Source organism: Lytechinus pictus, chromosome 15 (assembly GCF_037042905.1).
Source record: "Lytechinus pictus isolate F3 Inbred chromosome 15, Lp3.0, whole genome shotgun sequence".
Taxonomy (NCBI): domain Eukaryota; kingdom Metazoa; phylum Echinodermata; class Echinoidea; order Temnopleuroida; family Toxopneustidae; genus Lytechinus; species Lytechinus pictus.
This window is the reverse complement of record NC_087259.1, coordinates 10,830,514-10,849,717: the sequence shown is the minus strand read 5'-3', so window position 1 is coordinate 10,849,717 and position 19,204 is coordinate 10,830,514. Positions and strand designations below refer to the sequence as shown.

Genomic DNA, 19,204 nt, shown 5'->3' with positions numbered 1-19,204 from the left:
ATTACAAAACAACTATAATTTGGGGGCAAACAGGTTCCTAAGTTTAAAAAGAGGAAAGTATAAAATTTGTGTCGTATTAAATTTAAAAAAGTACAATATTTTTTTTATCAAATTCAATTAAACTTCATGTCATTTCCCTGCACATTCATCTCCTGTCCTGTTTTGCGCCCTCAGTTTGAAATTTTGAATGACACTTAGGTTTCTTTATAATTTAAAAATGAAGCGCTTCAGGATAAGTCAAAGAAATTAGGCATCCTTTTTTTATATAATTTCAATAAATCACTGAAGTTTCAACTTTTTGCGCACTATTTTCCTTGTAATGAAGTTCAATAATCTTAGGAAATCAATTGAATTAGAGCCGATGGGGTATTAGAGATATCTGCATTTGATGAAATGTCCGCCCTTTGAAATTTCAGAGTTTTATTGCTCTGCGCGGGGGAGGAATATCTTCCTCCCGGCATATACACTTCTTTCCTCTGTTTTGCGAGTTAAAGATATGCACTGTCGCTAAATTGTTTGTAATCAAATCTGATCTTTCCAAGGGAAGTATTCAATATATTTTTGAGAATACCCTTTTCTCGGGACCCTTTTCATGGCAAAAAATTGATAAAACGCTTTAGCTTCCGCGCTTCGCGCGGGGTTATTATGATTTTAATTTCCTCCATTGTATTCCTTTTTGTGCGTTCACAATCACTTGAAAACAAGATTCAAAATCACAATATAGTAAACTGAATTGGAGCTGATATAGGTACTAGAGACAAGAGAGACGGCTCCTTTTCATTTTAATTTATGAAACACCAAAAGCTTTGCACTTCGCAAGGGAGGGGGAAACTCCCCCTCCCTGCACCCACCCCCCTAGGGAGCGCGCTTCGCGCGCTCTGTAAGTGTTGGCACGCTTCGCGTGCATTTACCGCCCCCTCCAAAATGAAATCCTGGCTACGCGGTTGGCCTTGAATACTAGTACAAAGATACATCTGACTGCAAGATCATCTTTTAATAAAGTCAGTATACAGGATTCTTGTTGAAGTTCAGTTCAATTCCAATCACCATAACAGATTTCTCACTGTCATCACTTTAGACCTACAGCTCAATATGCAAATTGATTGCTGGCCTGCTAGTATGCAAAATTCAACATTTCGGTGCATGTTATCAAGTGCAAAGTAGTAGTTTCCTTACATGAATACTGAGACTGAATGAGTGACTGAGACTGAGCGCGTAACAGCGGCTCTTTCCTTCCCTGCACTCTTTCACCTTTTACTGTTTACTTTGATTATATTTTAGTATTCAGAGTATACCAGAACCTTCTTTGAGTGGTCTGGACTTGGCTGGACCATTTTCATTGCTGTTCTTCACAAGATATAGAGCTCTGTTCTTACACATGTAATTTTCATTCTTGTACATATATTGTATATTGTTTTTTATATTGGTGAGAAAATAAATAAATTGAACTTGAACTTCAAAATAAAATCCAAAAAGGATTGTAATTGATCACACTCCTAATGTTAGTCAGTCATTTGTCATAGGGATTGAAATTAACCTTTTTTTTTTTTGGGGGGGGGGGATATTTTCACTTATTATCATGATATGATCCTTGATCAGCTGTTTACTTATTTATTTGTCAATCCTGGGGGGGGGGGCAAACATATCGATTTGCACTATTGGAAAGCACTATACAAACATTAAATATTGCATAAAAATACCATTACACATACAAAATTTTTTCTATTTTTGCCCCCCCCCCTTCCGAAACATGGATCGACGCCCCTGATCTCGTGTTTTAGTTCCACGTATCAATTTGTAGCCAAAATTAGAGTAACTTTATTTTAACTTTAGAATCTGTCCTCTTATTTTTCTAGGTTACAATCTAGTATTGTAGCTGTCACCAGTGTTACGAGGTGTTCATAATAATGAAGTGAGCCATCTTCGGCGTAAAATAAAGTAGGATGAGTTATGGAAAACAAAATTATGATGTCGGACTCGATGATTTCGGGCTTGGTGAATGACGATTGTGATGGAATGGACATGGTGGGTGGTTTTGGAATGCGCTGAAAGGAAAGAGATTGGTACCTCGTGACAAGTGGTGGAGAACCCGGGCATCTGCATTGCTTGATGGATTATTGAAACGGAATCAAGCTTGTCTTTGACTTTGTTTACACCCCATTGACTTTGAGCTTATAATACACGTAAGTCTATGGAAATTTCGTACTCCGCAGTTCTTGGTCACTGAATTTGAGTTCATCAGTTTAATTTAAATCTTACTGTGTTATTATGATTAAAAACATGACAAATCAATCTACATGTATGAGACCTGTAAGATCTTGGACGTTAAGAAAACGCAGACTACGAGCTATCACCCACAGTGTAATGGACAATCAGAGCGATCGATGTATGTCTTACATTCTTGCGTCCCTTGCCAAGCGCCTAGATGTAGAACATGATACATGGGATCGGCATCTGCCATTTGTACAATTTGTGTACAATACTACACCTTGTTTGGATAGCACTGGATACCCTCCTGCTTTTCTAGTTCATGGACGATATCTCAGATCGCCGCTTGATCACAGCTTGCCTACTCTGCCTGAACCCCCACGATCAGCACAAGTGTACGTGGCAGAACTTTTACACAATTTGGAGTCTGCTCGTGTAACAGCTGCAGAGGTGATGAAGCAACGTAAATCAACAATGACCACTAAATCAAAACCAACTAAAGCTCCATGTTTTCGAGTAGGTGATATGGTCTATCTTCATCGCCTGGTTGTCACATCTTCCACGCAATCAAAGAAGCTGTCGTCTACATGGCATGGACCATATTATATTTGTGAGTTTATTTATCCATGTGAATCGCCTTAAAATGGCAACAGAGCGAATGCAGGAGTCGTCTGATCAATTGCCTTCTGAGGAGCCTGACCAGCAAGAAGACTCAGCACACAATGCTCCTCAGGAAGACTCACACATTTCTGGTGAGAACTTGCCATCACCTGTACAGGTTGACGATGACACTGGATCATGTAACCATTCAGCTGGAGAAAGTAGTGAGAGGCTTACAGACAATGTCCAGTCTGATGTTGACCATTCTGTACAACTAGGACATATCTAAGGGTGACAGTGGGGATCAATTATACTATGAAATCGAAAAGATTGTAGGACGGAAATTTGTTAAGGCTACAGGCAAATGGCTGTATCGAGTTAAATGGCCGACTTTCTCTCCCCGATACAATACTTTGGTCAATTTTGAGGACCTCAATACCACGTGCCAGAAGTATGTGAAGGCAGCAGGTGGTAAGATTCCTATTCTGAAGAGTAGGAGAAGGTAATGTGTATTTAGGTGTTGATTCAGTTATTGATTCTGGATAACCAGTTGTATTCGATCAGGGGAATGACCTAAAATGTTCATTTGGTTGTGTAAAAAAAAAAGTGGTGGTTCATGGACACAAGCAAATACTTACAACTTACAAGTGTATTTATTATGTAACCCTTGACTAGAGATGCTGTTGTGTAAAATTTGCATCATTACCCTAGTCTTGTGTAGTGGTTTTGTTTAGTAAGGGTTTACCATAATGTTTATTGTTTACAGGTTAAAAAATGTATATATGCGAACGCTTTCCTGACTGACGACGCAGTCACAGAATGGATAAGGGAGCACCCTAATACTAGATTAAAAAAGTGGCCCTCAAAATGGGATCAGTGTGGTGTTACTCAAAAAGTACTTGGGGCTTAGCATCAATATGGGACTCGTTCAAAAGAAGCGTCTTACCAACTACTAGTCGACACAACCGAGCCAGGCCACCCCGTACTTCAATGCTGTGATGCCCTTCTGGCTGTTTTCTTTGATAAACCGCATGATTCATGTGAACGATAATACAACTGAAGTTCCAAGAGGTGCGGATGGATTCAACCCCTGGCACAAAGTGCGACCCGTCCTCGATCAACTCAACGATTCGTTCAAGCGTCACTATGTACCATCAGAGAATGTAAGCATAGATGAATCCATGATAGGAATGAAGAACAGGATCGTCTACATTCAGTATATGCCGAACAAAAGACATGCCAGGTTTGGCATAAAGAAATTTTAATTGTGCGACTCGAATGGCTACGTGTATCACATGGAGCTATATGCCGGAAAAGATTTTGATATTCGGCATGACGAGGGCCAAGCGCACGGAGTCGTCATGACTCTCATGAGCAAGAGCCATCTCCTGAACAAGGGGTATCACTTGTATACCGACAACTTTTATACGAAGCCACACCTCGCAGAAGTATTGTTTCAGAATGATACATATCTTACAGGTGGGCATAATCACTTTATTTTTCCATAAATTATTATTAATTTACTATCCATACAACGTTATTTATTTATCTTTTTTTATAGCTAAAGATACGTTTTTGTGAAGTGTTAAGCTTGATTTTAATGATTTGGCTTACCTGCAAAAATTTGAAGAAAAAATTAATATTTTTATGTTTTAGTTAGCTTTCCCTAGCCTCCTTTCTCTCACTAAAAACAAGCAGCATAAAAATGTACGTGTACGTCTACCGTCAGTTCATCCAATATCCACATGGTGTATTTGCTATCATTTTACCTGCTTCCGCGGTCTTCTGTGTTTGATATGCAATAGCATCCTTTGCTATGGATTTTGTCATCAGGAACATGCATATAATGTCTTAATTTACCTTCTCTTATTGCCAATTAGGCCAAGTGAGTATTGAATCTAGGAATGACCGATTTTTGTGCAGTACCCCATATATTGGATTTTGTGTCAGCATGGTCAGTTCTGCTCTACTTTAATGTGCTCATGTGCTTTCACTTTCTGGAGTCATAACTGTGGAATGTGACCTTGTGGTCTGCAAAGCTGTGCTTGAGCTCCCTTCCCCTGAGTTGATTTTTTATTTGATCTTTCCAGCACCATGTCACCCAAACAAGCAAAATCGGACACTGCTGAAATTGCCCGTGTTGTTGGAGAATTGGGATCCAATTCTGATTTTAAGCAGCTGTTGCAGGTAATGGTGAAGGAGGCTGTAACAGAGGCTATCTCTTGCCTTGCAGCAAGGCTTGAGGAGCAGGAGTCAAAAATCTTGGAGCTAGAGATGAAGGCGAATGCTCAAGCTGCTGAAATAGAGAAGCTGAGGGAGAGGGTGGGAATTGAATTTTTTAATCAAATAGGTAAATTAACTTTACCTCAGTAAGTTAATAACAAATTATTACCGGTAATGCAACAAGAATGCAGTACATGAAGTTGAACTATTTAATCAGGCCTGGCACAGCCATAGCCTATTGTCTCAATCAGTGTGCATTTACCATTTTCAATCTTGCAATGGACTGTCAAGCATTGGTGTAAGTTCTGGGTGTAACATTTCTTGACCTACTGAACATGTTCAAGGTTGTGATTTGATGAGCTAGGTTTGATCATGGAGATTTCCCTGGTCAGATTAGGGAATTCCCTTGTCAGATTCTGGAGGATCAAAGGGAGTTGATATGCTAGACAGTACAGAACATACAGCATTCCTGCATGCAAACTTGGAATTGGGCTGAAAAGCACCACTGTTACATAATAGATTGTGTATTAAAAAATGCTGAAGCGAGACCAATGAAATTTTTAAAGAAGTTAGAACATGAAATTAACTTACTAGTTCTGCACATTTAATTCAGAATAATACTGAATTTTAGAATTAATTCAGCCATTCATCAGAGGGACATTTTTGGGGAACGCGCTGTATAGTTAATGGTTTAATCATTTTACATTGTTTTTAAAAAAAAGGTAATTCAGTAAAATATGTAAGTCAAATAACATCAAGATACTTTTACAATTATGTTATACATCATGGAGGATAAAATTAATGGTGTTTTTTGGGGAAAATATTTTGAAAAAGAATACAGACTAGAATATTTGTTTTGAAAGAAACTTGCTAAAAGTAAAAGAAATCATTTAATTTCAAATTACTGTATAATTTATTACATGTGAAATTAAACTTATGTAAATGGAGGATAATTAAAGATGCAAATTGTAATACTTGTCATGAAGAGGAAGACACAATACATGCATTGATAACATGTAAACTGAATCAAAGTTTTTGGACATATAATTTGGTTGATTAAAAGGGTCTTTAAAAAACATGTTATTATTGATGCCAATCTTTTGATAAAAAGTAATGAGCACAAAGAATTAGATATTATTATATTTTTGGACTGTGTACAAATCAATTTTGTTATGCAATTACAAGGGAGTAAAAAAAAGTTTGAAATTTCTATGAGCATCTGAATTGCGTAAAAGACTTAAAATTAACAAAAATTGTACAGACAAAACTTTGTATCGTCTTCTGTATGAATTATTTGATTATGTTTGATGTTTTGATGTAAATGTGAAATGAAGATACAGATGATTAATATATGCTATTGAAAGAAAAAAAAAGATTATTTTTTTCTTTGGACTTAATCAGATGCAAAAATAGTCAAAACTCTGCAAATATTCACATCATCTGCAAAAAACCGCTTCCTACAAACACACAAATTGACTCAAAGTGCTCTCAAATCAAATTTATTTTCACTCTTTTCAAAAATCACTTTCTATGACTGGTAAGAGAATGTAGCCAGTGAGCACCCTCTCAATTGTAGTTTTCAGTTTGATTCTTCTTGAATCATTTTATGAAATCATTGCTCTCCAAAAGTTTTGGCTTTGATATTCAGATTCTAAGTTTCCTTGTATTCCTTGTTTAGAGCCTGGAACATTCTCATTTTCTTTTTCCTTTTTTTTCTTCAGAATGCCCTTGCCATTGCTAAAGGCATTGAACCACAGGGTCTTGGCAACAAAGCAGATGTTATGTGCATCTTTGTACAGCACCAGTTTCTATACAAGTCAAAGACTGCGCCTGAACCACTGCTGATTTGTGATGCACCTGATTGCCTGTTAAAAGGCAAACCTCAGAAGAAGGAGGACTGGGCAAAACGTGAAGTCTGTGGTGGCTGGATGCATTATAAATGTGTTGGACTGGAAAATCCACCACCACCCAGGACAGACTACATTTGTCCTTTTTGCCAAGCAAAGTTCAAGTAGAGATCTGCAATGATTGAAGGGGAAGTCTGGTTCAAAACTACAATTGGTGGTGACGTGAAGGTATTAGCAGTCACAGCGTTATGATATAGTCGCAAATATGCCTTTTTGTATGTCCTTTGAAGCAATGCCATTACAATGTACAATTGGTTACTAGATATAGAAGTATAAATGTCTACCTTTTTTTATCATTTAACTGCTGTTATAACAAACCAGTATCCTTTGACATATATCTCGTTCGTTTGTTTTCTCCATTTTTCAGATGATGAACAAAATGTCTCAGAAACGGACAAGAACCAAGACATGTGGAATTGCAGCCAAGCCTCTTGGAAAAGCGAAAAGTAAGTTCATCTGTTGCGATAAAATAACTTTTACTCCTCCCTAGTCAAAGTAGGTGAAGGGGGGGGGGATGAAATTAGTATGAATGATCATTTTTGCATATTAAACCAGGTGATTATTCATTTGTTTTCTTTTCATGTTTGTTTTGAAATATCAGGATCTTGGAATGTTCACAGTTGCAACATTGATTGATTACTCACATGAATTTACTGTGTACATGTATGTAGATTTTTTTTTAATGGAGATGCAAGTCCATCATTACTTTGGTCTTGTCAATTGATTTTGTCACATGGAATTAATGAAGGTAATAATGAAATAAAGTGAATATTTGTTTGGTCTTTTTTTTCCTTTGAATAGGAATCCAGACATTGCTCTCCCACAGTTTGGATAAACCCCAAATTAAACAACAAGATGCAGCAACACAGACTGTCCTGGAGACCAAGAATGTTGACCAGGAAGAAGGCAATGATAATGAGGAAGCTGAAGTGCTTGAAGACGACACTCGCAAAGATCCAGATTACGAGCCTGACATAGAAGAGCTACATGAAGAGATTGAAGAACGTAAAATGTGAGTGTTTTAATTTTGAAATATTGGTATTCTTATCATTTATGATGGATATCAGCATGACATTTTCACTCGGCAATATTTTATTTATTTTTAATTTCTAACAAAAAATGTCTATGTGGAATCAACAATATGGCAGGTGGCATTGATGACACTCAAATCAGTGATGGGGGAGACAGGGGGTGTTATTGAACAATAATAGACAAAGGAATTTCCCAGAAGTTTGATGAATTATTCATTAGTTTATTAGTATTATGGGTTTATTACAATTAGTAGTCATAAGAGTGGAAATAATTTGCTCTGTATACTCATATCGGTTTACAATTCACTCGCTTTCGCAAATAAAAGATATAATGAGAAGTAACATTCCGTCTGCGATAGCAAGAGTACGATGAAAGTCACTGCCTGTAAACCGAGTCCAGTTTGAACTTTCGAGGATGCTGAATCCGATTATGACATCAGTGTTTCGCATATCCCTGAGGATCATGTGTCGGATTGCAATTCAAAATACCCTTACCATGCAAGTTTTTGAACAGCGAAAAAAAGGCGTGGTAAACCCTAGGACGCCAGATTCAATGCACGCTTTCTTAATGACGTCAAGCGGTCCCGCGCCTGTGGTCATGTGCCCAACTGGCGCGAGAATTCAAAGTTCATCGCGGGTGTTGCTGTGCGTAATGCTATGGAGTTTCAATGTAATTTTATGTACATGTACTTTGTGAATGAACGTGAGTGTATCGCTTACACACATGCACGTGGATAATTTGCATATGTAAACTTAGTGACTCATCACTGGTGTAATCATTCAACCGTGCGTGCGGGTGTATTTTGGATCTGTCTATTTATCATCCCCTGTTTTACATCAATTTTGGAATTATCTTCGGTCGATATATCAAAGTCTGGCGGCTGCAATCACATTCAACCAAACAGCAATGTCGGTGGAAGAAGTAAGTAAGTTCATACATGATATATCATCAAGATGCAATGCAGTGTTTCATGGTACTTGTGTTGAAGTCGGAAGAAACGAAGACGGGACAGCTTTAGGCGGCAGTGAATACGATGGGAGGCCGGTGTGCTACCGAGACCTCTACATTTTTTTCAATGAATTTTCGAGCCGGCCAGACTTTGATATATCGACCAAGGAATGTTTACAACTATTAAGAGAGAATATCAATAAACGACCCGTAAATGATGTCATAATTCATATTGGTAATATGAAAAGAAAGGTTAAGAAAATGTGTAGTAATGGGAGAGGATTCGAGAGCGTTAAGGAGTACAAACGTAGTACAGTGGTTGAACTGGGTCCGTATTGTAGTCAGATTGATGTAACTGTTGGAGACGTGCAATTGGCAATGTGTGGGGAGGGCGATTGGGATAAGCTGGGTTGGGAGTATCTGACGAATGGAATTGCGAATGAATTATACAATTGGGCAAAGAGCCAGGATATGTGTACGAAGCAATTTACACTGTTACTAAGCTACTTTTTTTTATATCGATGATAATGTAAGTGTTCAACATATGTACAAAACAATACAAAATGTTCAATCGACCATCCGCGCTTGCAGGTACAAAGAAGATAAGCTTCATGAATACATGAGAGAAGTATTTGTTGTAAAGGAAAGAAGTAGGACCATTAGTAGTAAGGCAAAAGGGGAAAGTTGTAAATATTGTAGGGGTGAGCGTAAAGTAAGTGATCAAAATGTAAATACATGTAATTCTCGCCTGCGACAAAGACGGTCGGCCCCCCAAAGAAGTAAGAGATTAGCAGAAATGAGAAAGCAAACGAAAGTGATGGAAAAGAAGTATGAAAAGATGGAAAAGAAGTATGAAAAGATGGAAATGAAGTTAGATTCATGTAAGAAAAGATTAGCAGAGATGATGGTAAAGCTCAGAAATGTTAAAAGAAAAGAATTGAGGAAAGGTGCATCACTACAAGAAAGAAAGGCGACGGTCGTTAGGATGGATAAGGAACTACAATTAAACAGGATTAGAACAATTAAACAGGATTAGAATAATTAAACTCGAATGAAAATATGCAAAAATCCGCAATGAGTTGAAAGAGAAAGGAGGCAAAAGGTCTGTTCACCAACAAAGGAGGAAGAATACACTCTGCTACCTACGAAAAAAAAAAAAATTGATGAGAAAAATGCAAACAGAGAAAATGGTACAAAAGCGAAGACTAAAGTAGGCCGTTAAAAAATTAGAAAAGTTGGAAGAAAATGTAAAGACGATGCAAGTAAAATAAATGTACATGTAGATATTAGAGATGGTGCAAAATACAGCGATGATGTAAAGAATGGTTTAACAAGATCTGATTTGTAACTATGGTGTTAGTACACGTAATTGTGAAGGAGTGATAAGAAGTGTACTAGAAAAATTAATGAAAGTGAATGTAGATAGGTTACCAAAACGGACTTTTGCTTGTGTATGTAGAAGGTATGTCACTAAGTCAAGTTCAAATAGCAGAAAAGATGATGAAAGAGAATGAAAAGAATGTTACGCTTGGGGCGGATGGAACAACGAAATATGGTCATCATTTTGGGGCGTTTGATTTACATACAGAAGGAGGCGAAACTTTAGTGTTAGGTGTAAGACAAGGTGTTGGTGGATCAGCAAAAGAATCATTAGACGAGTTAAAGGTTATTTTGAATGATGTTAGCTAACTCTTTCCTGGTGGTAAAATAGAAGAAATAATATGTAAAATAAAAAATACAATAAGTGACAGGCACATTGTGCAAAAGAAGTTCAACGAACTTGAACTGTTGCAACAGTACCGGCGGGAGTTATTACCCCGTGTTGTATTAAAGTTTCCTTGTATTCCTTGTTTAGAGCCTGGAACATTCTCATTTTCTTTTTCCTTTTTTTTTCTTCAGAATGCCCTTGCCATTGCTAAAGGCATTGAACCACAGGGTCTCGGCAACAAAGCAGATGCTATGCGCATCTTTGTACAGCACCAGCTTCTAAACAAGTCAAAGACTGCACCTGAACCACTGCTGATTTGTGATGCACCTGATTGCCTGTTAGAAGGCAAACCTCAGAAGAAGGAGGACTGGGCAAAATGTGAAGTCTGGTGGCTGGATGCATTATAAATGTGTTGGACTGGAAAATCCACCACCACCCAGGACAGACTACATTTGTCCTTTTTGCCAAGCAAAGTTCAAGTAGAGATCTGCAATGATTGAAGGGGAAGTCTGGGTCAAAACTACAATTGGTGGTGACGTGAAGGTATTAACAATCACAGCGTTATGATATAGTCGCAAATATGCCTTTTTGTATGTCCTTTGAAGCAATGACATTACATTTGGTTACTAGATATAGAAGTATAAATGTCTACCTTTTTTTATCATTTAACTGCTGTTATAACAAACCAGTATCCTCTGACATATCTCGTTTGTTTGTTTTCTCCATTTTTCAGGTGATGAACAAAATGTCTCAGAAACGGACAAGAACCAAGACATGTGGAATTGCAGCCAATCCTCTTGGAAAAGCGAAAAGTAAGTTCATCTGTTGCGATAAAATAACTGTTACTCCTCCCTTGTCAAAGTAGGTGAAGGGGGGGATGAAATTAGTATGAATGATCATTTTTTTGCATATTAAACCAGGTGATTATTCATTTGTTTTCTTTTCATGTTTGTTTTGAAATATCAGGATCTTGGAATGTTCACAGTTGCAACATTGATTGATTACTCACATGAATTTAATGTGTACATGTATTGTATGTAGATTTTTTTTTTAATGGAGATGCAAGTCCATCATTACTTTGGTCTTGTCAATTGATTTTGTCACATGGAATTAATGAAGGTAATAATGAAATAAAGTGAATATTTGTTTGGTCCTTTTTTTTCCTTTGAATAGGAATCCAGACATTGCTCTCCCGCAGTTTGGATAAACCCCAAATTAAACAACAAGATGCAGCAACACAGACTGTCCTGGGGACCAAGAATGTTGACCAGAAAGAAGGCAATGATAATGAGGAGGAAGCTTAAGTGCTTGAAGATGACACTCGCAAAGATCCAGATTACGAGCCTGACATAGAAGAGCTACATGAAGAGATTGAAGAACGTAAAATGTGAGTGTTTCAATTCTAAAATATTGGTATTCTTATCATTTATGATGGATATCAGCATGACATTTTCACTCGGCAATATTTTATTTATTTTTAATTTTTAACAAAAAATTTCTATGTGGAATCAACAATATGGCGGGTGGCATTGATGACTCTCAAATCAGTGATAGGGGAGACAGGGGGTGTTATTGAACAATAATAGACAAAGGAATTTCCCAGAAGTTTGATGAATTATTCATTAGTTTATTAGTATTATGGGTTTATTATCATTAGTAGTCATAAGAGTGGTTTTTTATTTTTTATCTATCCAATATCCAACTCCTTTCGAAGCACATGGGGACTCATGACACAATGTGATATGTGCTATACAAAAACTGCATTTTCTTATCTATTATTAATTCAAAATATTATTCCATTCTTTTGTTATGATGAATACCATTACTATATATCATGTGTTTATAACTTTTTTCTGTTTACAGGAATGAGCCAGCTGATATTCTCAATCAGAATAAATACATCGTATTCGAAAACCAACTTCTGGAGCTTTTTAAGCAGTGCAGGAACTGTCATATGCCCTGCAGTGTGAAAAAAATCCAACCAAGAAATTTTGGGAGCCAGTTGAAAATCATCGCCTCATGTGAGGAATGAGAGTTTACAACTTCCTGGTACTCACAGCCGAAAGTTGGAAACCTGTTTGCAGGCAATATATTGCTCTCCGCTGCTGTGGTATTCGCTGGAGGAAGTCCCACGAAAATAGTGAAGGTGTTTTGGCACATGAACCTGAAGGGAGTCTCCTATGCCACCTTCATGGAGCATCAAGGGACTTACCTCCAGCCGGCAGTAGTCCAGGTATACAACAGGCAGCAGGAGGCTCTGTTTGCCCACTACCGAGCCAATGGAAAGGGGCTAACTCTTGGTGGTGATGGGAGGAGCGATTCCCCTGGCCATTCGGCAAAATATGGGAGCTACATGTACACCCTCATAGTATATCAGCAAATAAAGTTCTTGACGTGGAACTAGTGCAGGTAAAGTGCAGGTAATCGCATGTATTGAAGCAAAACCACAGTGACCAGATCATGTCCAGAATGAAATGTTAGATCTGCAATGTTTATAACTCTATTGACAATATTCAGTTATTTTTGTACTTTTCTGTTATTTCTTATTTCTTGTATTTTTAATGTAATTTTAAGTATCCTTTTGATGTTTGTGATTATAGTGACCGCACTGATAATGAAATGCTAGAAGACATGGTTCAGGCAGGAACAGAGGGTAGGACCGTTAGAGGCGTTAAAGGGCCTAGTGCCCTTATAAATCTGTCCCATTTTCCCATATGCTGGGGCTTTGCACCCGACTTCATGCATTGTTTGCTGCTTGGTGTTGCGAGACAATTGGTAGAACTGTGGTTGTCTTCGCCAGCAGTTAGTGAGTGGTATATTGGAACTCCTTGGGTTATTGCATTGCTTGATCGAAGACTGAAATCATTGAGGCCACCTAGCACCATTGCAAGAGCCCCTAGGTGTATTTCAGAGAGGAAGTTTTGGAAGGCATCAGAATGGTATGCTTGGTTATTGTTCTATCCTGTTCCTTGTCTAAAAGGTGTAATTCCTCTCCAATATTGGCAACACCTTGTAGTTCTTGTTGAGGCCTCTTTTATTTTGTTGCAGAAGTCCATATCGATTGATGACATCAATAAATGTATTTCATTTGTACGTAGATGCCAATTACTGTATGGGGCAGCTGCCATGACTTTTAATGTGGTTCATTCTTTAACACATTTGGCTAAAGGTGTTTATCATTGGGGGCCATTATGGACACACTCATGCTTCCCATTTGAAGCAGCCAATTGGCGCGTCAATCATCAACTGCATGGTACTCGAGGTGTGCTCATGCAAGTCATAACTAAATATCTAACAATCCATACATTGCCATTTTTTATTGATAGTCATAATATTTCTCACCATGTTAAAACATTTGCAGGAAATATGCTGAATATTCAAATTCGAGGAACTGGGGAGGAACCCAATGTTCAAGCGTTAGGCTGTTTTGTACTGTAGAAGAGAGAATGGCTCTAGCAGCTGAAGGCTACATAATTGAGGAAAATGATCCAGTTATATCCTTCAACAGAATAAAGAAAGATGGCGCCCTTTTCTATACAGCTTCATTCAGGGCGCAGACAACGACTCGAGATAATAGATTTATTTCAGTTTCAAATGATAGATTTTGTGAGCTCCAAGATATCTTATATTTGAATGACCAGTATGTGTTTCTGGTAAAGTTATTAGTTCTGGAAGAAGACGCATCTTTGAAAGATGATACCACAGACACTAAGATGTCACATGTCTGGCCTTGCACGGGTCAGTCCGAGCTACATGTACCAATGGCTATTTCTGCTGCAGAGGCATTCGGGAATTGTCTCTCCATGAAGTTTGATGATGTGCACTACAGGTATATTGCTGTTTTTCCTAATCATGTATCGATCAATTGACCCGATTTGTGTCTTTACGGCAGTTTGAAACTGAATATTCACTCACGTGATGCTTGTCCATGTATTTTTCATTTTCATTATAAATGCATCTTAGTACATGCAGGTAAAGTGAGACCATATACCACTAGGTTAATATTAGGTTTTTTGCTATTTTTGCAGTAGGGAATGACTGTATATTAAATCAATATTTATGTCTTTACACGGTCAGCATCAGCGTTAGTTATTATGATAAGAGGGACTTCATCTATCCAAAAGAGGATGAGCTGGATGAAGAATCCGATTCTGACTATGAGGACCCCGAGCTTACATTTCGGCTTCAAATTGGGTGAATAATATAAAAGTGTTGCTGCAAGACACAATCTTACTTATTTCTAATATGCCAAGGATCGCCTCCCCCAGAAATTTGGATTGTACAGTAATTTTTGTTGTTGTGCAAATTCATGTATAAAATCAACAAAACAGTTGAAATTCATTAGGTATTGCCCTACGATCTTCAATCTTTGTCTCTGTATGCTTTGTAATAATCTGTTGAATTATGTTTTTAAACTTAACTACTAACCTAAATTTTGCTGTGATTTATATATTACCTTTTACCTTTATCTTTAATTATTTCTAAGCTACTTCAATGAAATATCGTTATAACATTATATGGGAAGACAGAATTTTGATGCCAGAATTCTCAAAGATTGTAATCTTTATTGTATTATTGTTATGCACATTTACATATTTATGTATAGCTCTATATTGATGCTTCCTGGCATTGTGTTGGGAAGTAAATCAGTTGTGTGCATCTTTGATGATACTGCAACTTGTCCTTTTTGTAATGGTAATTTTTTTTTCAAACCTTGTGTTTCCATGTCTTTTGCAGAGAGGATTGTGAAGGACTGACAGAGGTTGGGGAAGAGGAGCATGAGATGGGGGAGGAGATTGAGCTGGAGGACATCACACAGGAGGCACAGTACACAAGGTCTGGTCTCCACCACAAGTCAACGGCTCAGCAAGCAGAAGATGCCAAATTGTTCCTCATCACAGAAAATAGGCTTTTAGACATAGCGAACAAAGCATTATCAAAGTGCACCCAATGTGCATCAAGTCTTGCAGTGAATCTAAGACAGGGAAATGGGAGTGCTGCCTATATAGACTGGGTAATGATTCATTGTTTTTTTATGCTTCTTGTTGCCTCACCAATAGGTCATCCTATAATTGTGGAGTGAATTCTTTTTTTTTTTTTGCTTTGTCGACTTGATTTGGTAATTGTGATTAAAATGATATCTGCATTTTAAAATGTACCCTATATTACATACATGTATAACATGTAACACAAACATTAATTTCCCTGAATGAAATTATAATTTTACAATTAAATGTTGTTTTTATGAAATACTTTCTAAAAGTATTGACTGTCAATCTTCTGTGTGAGGGGAAGTAATTGCTATTCAAATTTTCCTGAGTCAACACAAATTACAGGCAAATTGTTACTTTTTCATGTCACAAGTTAGCATTCTTTCAGAATTTATGTACAAAAACTCTTTTCTTGGTAACAATCCAGGCACTCCTAACAATAATAAATGTATGTTTACCCTTTTGAGTGAGCAGATCAAAGGTTACAAAGTTGATGAATTAGTATCACAGTATCTTACAGATCCAGTATATAAACTTGCATGAAAAGAAATGAAGTATAATTCATGTTACTAAACCAGAACTAATGTACAATGAAATGAGAAAAATATAATTTTTCCGCTTTATATCTTTCAGATCTGCCCAAATGGACAAGTGCCTTGATCCTCACCGGGAACAACTTTCACAAAGTGTCCCTCATGTCAAAGTTTGCCAGACTTAATTTTATGGGGCACTCGATGTTTGCGGCAGTGCAAAAGACATACATATGCCCTGCTGTTGAGGCCCATTGGGAGAATGTAAGGAAGGACATTCTGGCACTCCGGTTGTGGTATCCGGTGAGTCATCTTCTATTCTGTTTGTAGAAAATATATAGCTATCTATCGATTAAAAGTGGATGGTTTGCTGATTGAAGAGTATTTTTTTAAAGTCAAGTCCACCCCAACCAAAAGTCCATTTGGATAAATAAAGAAATATTTCAAGAAGCATAATTATTTTTGTCAAAATCAGATGTAATAAAAGAAAATTATGACATTCCAAAGTTTTGCTAATTTTCACAACACAGATGATAGGTAAACACCAGCACTGATGAATTCACAAACTCACTGTTTCTGTTTCATTTATTTAAGAATTCATTAACCAGGAAGCTGATCCTTGTATGCTGATAGATTGCACTAGTAACTGCTATTCTACATTTTCATTTAGTAATCAAATTTTTACATTTTTTCAAATAATATACAAAAGAAATTGTGAGTTGTCCTCATTAGTCTCTTCAAATGCTTCCCTACCAAGATATTCATATTATCATTCATATGATTTTTGGGGGGTCTTTCCTAGTTGAAGTTCCAATTCTTGATTAATTGTTCGGCATTGTGCTCATTGATATTTTTTCTCTTTGTATGGCAAACACAAATCTTTGTAAGGGAGGACTTTCTCTTTGGGTTAAAAATGCTCATTACTTTTTACTCTACTTAGACCGTTTTGTTTCTCTATATTTGTTTTACAGGTTTTTGCCTCAGGGTCAGGAGCAGCATTCCAATGATTTCACCTAGGAGAAAAATTGTGAGCTTCGGGGACTGGATACTAAGGAATTTAGAATGTAACCTTTCGACTTTGGACCCATCATATGATGTTCGTGTGCACGTGTATCCCGGAGCCAATATCAAGAGTTTAAAAAACAGTCTGAGAACTGACAATCCTTTTTTTGAATTTGGAACAGATTTTGTCGTTCTGCATGTGGGCACAAACAATTTAGAGAGTGGATTGTGGTCTCTTGACTGTCAACACTATTTTGAATTGTATCAGACAGTGAAAGAAGTATTTCGGTCAGCAACAGTGATTTTCTCAAGCATTCTACCCCGTTGGGACCGACAAGATTTATATGAATTGTCATTGATTTACAATGAAAACTAGAGAAACTTTGCCATGAAGTTGAAGTGCTTGTTCTTCAGTTGTTGTGAGGATTTCAATCATACTGATGATGCTTTCTCCCTAGATGGATTGCATTTAAATAATTTTGGAAAGTGTTTGTTCGCGAGTCGTCTCAATGCATACCTAACCAAATTGACCACTCCAAAACCCAATTCAGACTACAGCCATAAAGAATGGCAGAACACAGATTTGGACTTGTACATCTACATGTACAAGAGGCGAGACAAGTGGGTCACAGAGTACCTACACGAACAGTCGCAGAAAGAAGAAAAAAAAGAGGAAAAGAAAGTCCATTACCGAATCTGAGGATGGATATTTCACCCCAAAGAAGGTCGCTCACCGTTCAAAAAAAATTATGTGTTATTTTTAAAAATTCGTTTTTATTGACAAGGGAAAAAATAAGTGATAATCACAACTTTGCAATGGTTCAAATGATCATTGTAATCAGGTTTGAACATTGTCATTCTTTGTCTTCTTTAAAATTAATTGATATTTCTTTGTTGTCTTTTCAGGCGACGGTAGGAATGACAGCCCTGGCCACAGTGCTCAGTTTCTAACATACACCATCATGGAAGATACATCGAAAGATGTCCTTAATGTCCAATTTGTAGACAAAAGAGAGGTTGGGGATAAAGCCCTTTAATGGAGATGAAGGGCTTCAAGGATAGCCTTTTGGATCTACAAGACAGTGGCCTGAATATCCAGGAATTTGTCACGGATGCCCACTCTTCCATTGCCAAGTTTATGAGTATGTCAATTCTGTTTCTATCATGAGTGTTTTCATTTTTTTTTGTTGGTGGGGGGGGTCTTTTCATTATGTACCCTCTTTTGATTTTCCATTCTCATTTAGTTTGTATCTTCTCCACTTATTTGACATCATAAACCTTCGTAACACTGAAAAATTGATATTTGTGGCCAGGATCTGCCCGTAATTCAAGCTATGTTGGGGAAGTTACAAATTACAAAATCTGCACTGATTTTAAAATCGATTCGTCTCAGGCTTAATTGAGAACCGATATTTAACTGTGAAAAAGGATGCAAGAACATGGGTTTGAGTGTGAGTGTGTTTGTAAGAGAGAGACACAGATACAAGAAGCCGAGAGATGGATTGTGAGATGTAGAAAATAAAAAACTGTACAGATAAAAAGAAACTCTCAATGAAGCATGTTTGAATGCAACTGATATTATGCAATTAAAATCATAAATAATTGTCAGCATGGAATAAACTAATTTTTATTGTCATGTTTATTTGCAGACACAAAGGATGATTTGAAGATGCCGCTGGCCAGGGCATTAGATGGAAAGGATATTAGTTCCCTCGATGTAGAATCGCCCTTGGGAAGGGGAAAAAGGCAACATGTGCCGAATATAAAGTTTACCTTTTCCGACTCCTCGGACGAGGATGATATTCATCAGGTTCCCTTGAAGAAGGAAAAGGTTAGTGATAATCTTGCATCTTATTTTGACATCAATGGAAAGCAAAATAATTGGACAAAAAGAATTATGGTAGATCAGACACGAAGATATTATGAGCTCTTGAAGATGAGAATCTCATCGTCTTCCTGTTGGTTTATTGGTTATTCTTTCTTGTTATTGTGCAATGGAAACAAAGTACTAGAAATATTTGTGGCTTTTTTACCAAAGCATACATACCCTAATGA

General features: G+C 37.2%; 1 protein-coding gene across 2 annotated transcripts; it reads left to right on the top strand.

The window, feature by feature from the left end:
- The first annotated feature begins 4,491 nt into the window (after positions 1–4,491).
- LOC129278313 (uncharacterized) lies at positions 4,492–17,804 on the top strand. Of its 2 annotated transcripts, none has more exons than XM_064109973.1 (11): positions 4,492–4,693; positions 6,753–7,106; positions 7,306–7,384; positions 7,740–7,950; positions 10,818–11,169; positions 11,360–11,438; positions 11,800–12,013; positions 12,490–13,035; positions 15,364–15,640; positions 16,251–16,450; positions 17,119–17,804. In XM_064109973.1, the coding sequence occupies exons 2-5, from the start codon at positions 7,056–7,058 to the stop codon at positions 10,906–10,908; spliced, it is 432 nt and encodes a 143-aa protein (XP_063966043.1). In that variant the 5' UTR covers positions 4,492–4,693; positions 6,753–7,055; the 3' UTR covers positions 10,909–11,169; positions 11,360–11,438; positions 11,800–12,013; positions 12,490–13,035; positions 15,364–15,640; positions 16,251–16,450; positions 17,119–17,804. The 2 variants fall into 2 exon arrangements, with proteins under 2 accessions (XP_063966043.1, XP_063966042.1); XM_064109972.1 differs by lacking the exon at positions 4,492–4,693 and adding an exon at positions 5,057–5,158 and having other exon boundaries at positions 17,119–17,802.
- Positions 17,805–19,204: the final 1,400 nt, after the last annotated feature.